The sequence below is a fragment of the Palaemon carinicauda genome, chromosome 42 (genome assembly GCF_036898095.1).
Source record: "Palaemon carinicauda isolate YSFRI2023 chromosome 42, ASM3689809v2, whole genome shotgun sequence".
Lineage (NCBI taxonomy): Eukaryota > Metazoa > Arthropoda > Malacostraca > Decapoda > Palaemonidae > Palaemon > Palaemon carinicauda.
The window spans coordinates 56,661,099-56,666,098 of NC_090766.1; the positions used below are offsets into that span (position 1 = coordinate 56,661,099).

General features: G+C 39.1%; 1 protein-coding gene across 1 annotated transcript in view; it reads right to left on the reverse strand.

Annotated features, from left to right (window-relative positions):
* Nucleotides 1-5,000, reverse strand: part of LOC137633172 (homeobox protein araucan-like) — a 106,230-nt gene that overhangs the window by 101,150 nt on the left and 80 nt on the right. Inside the window, exon 1 of the mRNA XM_068365328.1 lies at nt 4,848-5,000. This exon is cut by the window's right edge and continues 80 nt beyond it. Within this exon, the coding sequence (XP_068221429.1) occupies nt 4,848-4,898 (51 nt within the window). The 5' untranslated portion in view covers nt 4,899-5,000. The remainder of the gene's footprint in view (nt 1-4,847) is intronic.

Below are 5,000 nucleotides of genomic sequence, written 5' to 3' on the forward strand. Positions count from 1 at the left end.
AATTTAAAAAAGCTTTGCTCATCAGTGAAGAACAGGCCAAAGCATCGCCGACGATCCATCGGGCGCTCGCAAATGAAAAAGCCAATTTTTGTGCTCCCCCAAAAAAACCACCATTCATCCGCGGAGGTGAACAGCGGTGAGCAAAACGGCGCCCACAGTGACAATTAGGTTATTTGGCGATGTCGGTTATCACGGGTAGGGCTCTGGCTTAATGAGCGGCCCGCCGTCTTGACCTTACACCGCTGGGGTCAGGAGAGGGTCGCCGGGCTGCTAATCGCCAAGGAAGGGAGAAAGAGAGAGAGAAGGATGGGATGCCTTGGCAGTCCTCGCTAAAAGGGACGATGATACGGAGCTAGCTTGAGAGAAAGAGAGAAGGATGGGATGCATTGAGAGTCCTCGCTAAAAGGGACGATGATTTGGAACTAGCTTGTGAGAGAGAGAGAGAGAGAGAGAGAGAGAGAGAGAGAGAGAGAGAGAGAGGAGAGAGAGAGAGAGAGAGAGAGAGAGAGAGAGAGAAATTGTAATGATCTTATTTAACAAAGAATTAATACTTGGATATTAGTATTAATTGAAATAGCAGACGAAGTTCAAGTGCGTGCGGATCTCAAAACACTTGCCAATATACGGAACAGAACTTTATCCAAAAAAAAGTAAGCAAAGTATTTTAAAAATAATTCTTAATACAACGGTTAATATGTTTCCTTTTAAAAACAATCACGATAAAGTCTTGTTTGTGCCTTGGTCAGTCTCTACCTGGTGATGATTAATCATTGTCACAAGGAACTGCAAATATTTGTATAAGGATAACATCAATATCATGTAGCGCAAATGTTCGGCTTCAGTGCACCACTTCATAAATTCTTATTTCCACTGAATTCGAGTTACCATTATTACTGTCAATAAATTACCTTCGCTATTATCACTCGGCACAAAATAACGTAAAATAACGTCATAAATTCTCAGAAAAAATATTAGACAGTATCCTTGACTGTCCGAACAGATGTTTGCTTTGCGTCTATGGACATCGTTACGTCTAATCAGACGGGGAATTACGAAGGACGGTTCTGCAATGATGTTTTTGGTTTCATATCTTTCAATAGATTGAATTACTCTATGATTGAAGAGTCATTGTCATGAAAAAGGCTCAGGAAAAGAGACATAAATTAGTAAAGGTAGATTTCATGACTGTGATAGTTTGTTTCGTAACGTCCTGTAGTATTTAATGAAAGTGAAATGTATTTCATATATATATATATATATATATATATATATATATATATATATATATATATATATATATATATATATATATATATATATATATATATATATATCTATCTATCTATCTATATATATATATATATATATATATATATATATACACGCATATATATATATATATATATATATATATATATATATATATATATATATATATATATATATATAATGTGTGTGATGGCTTACAAGAATAACTCCGACGTATCACGAAGTCTCCAAGATAGATCGTCAAATTATCCTATGGGGCTAGAAAATGATGATAAACAATATCGTCGCTGTCCTTACAATCACAATGATGGTAGTTATTACGCAATCCAAGGGTAAGTACTGGCTTCGTTTACGTTTCTGTCAGAGTCGAAATTCGGTAGATTTTATGGAAATCGAAATGCATCTTCTACAGAGCAGAAATTCCCCAATAATCATGGGAGAACCTCTCTAGATGTGATTGGTCATCCGCCAGAAAGCCAGTGGTCATGCGTCCCCTCTTTTCAATTGACCCCCTCCTCAACCCCCCCATGTTCCCCATTCCCTATCCCTTGTGTAGATCCCCCTGCATAAGCCTTTACCTGGCTACCTCGAGTCCACTGCCTGCGTCCAGTGTGTCCAGCGAGCCATGTTTCCCCCATGCGCCGTCCGCCTTCCTTCCCTCCCCACCCCCCTTCCACATTCCCCAACTGTCCGTTTCTTGTACGGACTTTCGGTCATTCCACTGTTTCAGTCCCTGTCTTATCCTCCACAATTCCTGACTTTCCCTCACTGTGCTTTCTTTTGGGCTCTGCCGCAGTGTTGATCGTTGGTTCCTAAAATAACAATTATCGAGGGGAAAAGGTCGCGTAATTTTAAAAGGGTTTAATGATGTTCATTGATAATTAACAAGGAAAGACATTTCCTCATTGCTTTCTCAGCATGATAACGCAGTACTTGAAGACGTTTACTTGATCATATAGCTCCCGGATTCGACATAATTTTTCATTTTTTTTTTTTCATTATATATTTACCCACAACAATAACGAGACATTGTATAGTCGTTGTTTATATTTCCGAGCATCAGTATTTCATCGGACTTCTCATTTGTGAAATATTGTCCGTACTAAACTAGACGTGGTATGAGCGGACTAGATTTTTGTTTTCACAGTGTACTTCTTGTTGATTGATATCTTTCCGCTAAGGGAACTACCAAAATAACCCGTAAAGTAAAACACACGAACTATAACATACGAACTATCATTGCGAGGTGATTAATCTTCAGATGATAACTTCGACGCATATACTTTTATTGCAGCAACTCTCGCCGCACGCTCGTCGGAGAGAATACCAAACACAACTTGCAGTTTTATAATTCCGGGCAGAAAAAGAGATGACACGCATTCAGATCCATTACTTGAGCAACCAGGTTAACACGAAGGTAATGACATACAGCGACAGCAATGCCGCCTTTTATTATCACGCTGAACAGGATGTACGGGACAAATTGCATTCCCTTCTATAAGTGGGGATGACATCTCGGAGGCCGCATAAAAGGAGGCTGATTTATTTAGCGCGTTGTGGACCCATTGATGTTGTTCTTAGCATTGGGTCTGACAGCGTATGACTCTTGGCGTATATGTTGTCTTTTTCACTTATAGTTTTTATAAGCTTACAATATGAGTATATAGTTTTTTAATATTACAATATGCGTATCTATATACGACAGGTTTTAGATATTTCTTAACTAAAATTATGCTCATCTTGTTATTTCAACAAACGAAAAATGATGGTTATAACGCTTTTCATTGATAGTACCCCATTGCTTTGGTTATTTTCGGAGATTAAAATTAGTTTTAATATTTGGAGGATTTCAAATTTGGTATACAGTATTGAAATGGTCTGCGATGCATTTCATATTTTCTCGAAATAATGACTTATCACTTTAGTCCTCAATGTTTATCCTTATGTTCAGCTGACTCTCTTCATGATAGTTAATTTCTAGCGCGCACATATAATTATCGGCTTATTTTGAAAATTTAATTGGATATGGATTATGAATTAATAAAGAACTACGTTGTTTACTGATTTAAATGTTTATCCTAGGTGATACAAAATACCTGATTTTATGTATCTATTTCCGGTTAACTTTGGTTTGACAGAATACTCAAAACTATATTTTGTCTTCCAATCTTATCTTGTCACCCAACTTACCTTTTTAATTATTTCAGACATTTATGGGAGATTCTTGTTTAGTTATATGCGTATTGAATATATTAATGACTGCGTATAAACTCTGGAGAATTTACACAAAGTAAAATTTAATTTCAAGTTAAGGTTCCCCGTAAAATGTACTTTCTGAATTCTTGTTTCGTGATATTATTGTTTAACATTTATTAATTACTATGCGTATATGAACTCTGGAAATTTTATGCAAAGGTGGATATTTTATTTCAATTTGAGGTTCCCAAGAAATTGACTTTGAGCGTCGCAATTTTACTATGTATTGGCTACAGACTTGACAAGTGGATTAATTTACTATGGGTATGAACACAGGAAATTTTACGCAAGGGTAGATTATTAATTTCAAAATAAGTTTCCCCGTGAGATTAATTTTCTGAATGTCGCAATTTTACTAAGCACTGGGTACAAACTTGAGAAGTGGATTAATTTGCTATGGGCATGAACTCAGGAAATTTTACGCGAAGATAGATTTATAATTTCAAAATAAGGTTCCCCGTGAGATTAACATTCTGAATGTCCCAATTTTACAAAGCATTGGATACAGACGGCGTACGTGATTTCCATAACCCGATAAACCCCCTGGAATCAAGTTTCAACTTCAAACTTCACCCTGTTTTAAAACGGCCTTCCATACAAAGTCCCCTTTTGCTCCGGCTGCAGCATCAGTTGACACTTCTGCCACTTCATGTACCTGTTGCTCGGCGTGATTGATCGACAGGGCGCTCGAGGGTCACTTTTACAACACTCGAGAGGTGTTTGCGCTCTTTGAAGAGCGATGAGGACGAGCCACCTAACTTGGTGACATTGATAAGCCGCTTTCGCTTTATCGATCAAACACTTCAGTCCGCGATTCCTTGACATTTTTTTTTATTTGAGAAATCTCTCGTCTTTCATCTAACTTTTCCATTTTCAACTTTTGGGATTTTAAGAGTATGTTTGTGAGCGTGTGTGCGTGTATGTGCATGTGCGTGTGCGGGTCGCAGCGACCTCCCTCCTCCAGGATCGATCGAAGAGGGAGAGAGAGAGAGAGAGCGGGCCGTTTTGAGGGGGTGGGGAAAAGACAATACATCCGCGGCTATGAATACTGATCTTGGGTGCTAATTGGGAGTCTGAGAAGATCCTTTTTCTCGGGAATCCTCCTTCTCGGTGCCAATCTGGCATCGGACTCGACTCAAGGGGGCGGGGAAAAATATGAATTATTGATTCATATTAGCGACCTGCGCACCACAAAGCATATAAAAAGACAGCATTTTTACGGTGGGTCTCAGAGCAACACGGGGCCTTGAGGGGTTCGTGAGGGGCCCTTAACCCCCTTTAGGGCCACCTCAAGGTGGCCCTCAGGTGCTCCTCGAACTTACCTGTGAGGCGGGTGTCGGGTAGGTGTAGCCGAATTGGGCGTACGTAGACATGGTTTTGTGTGAAGGATCCAGCCCTACTGATTACAGTCCACTTGGGCTTCTAGACCTTGCCTTTTGCACCTCAGTGATGTGTATAATGCAAAGTGTTACTAT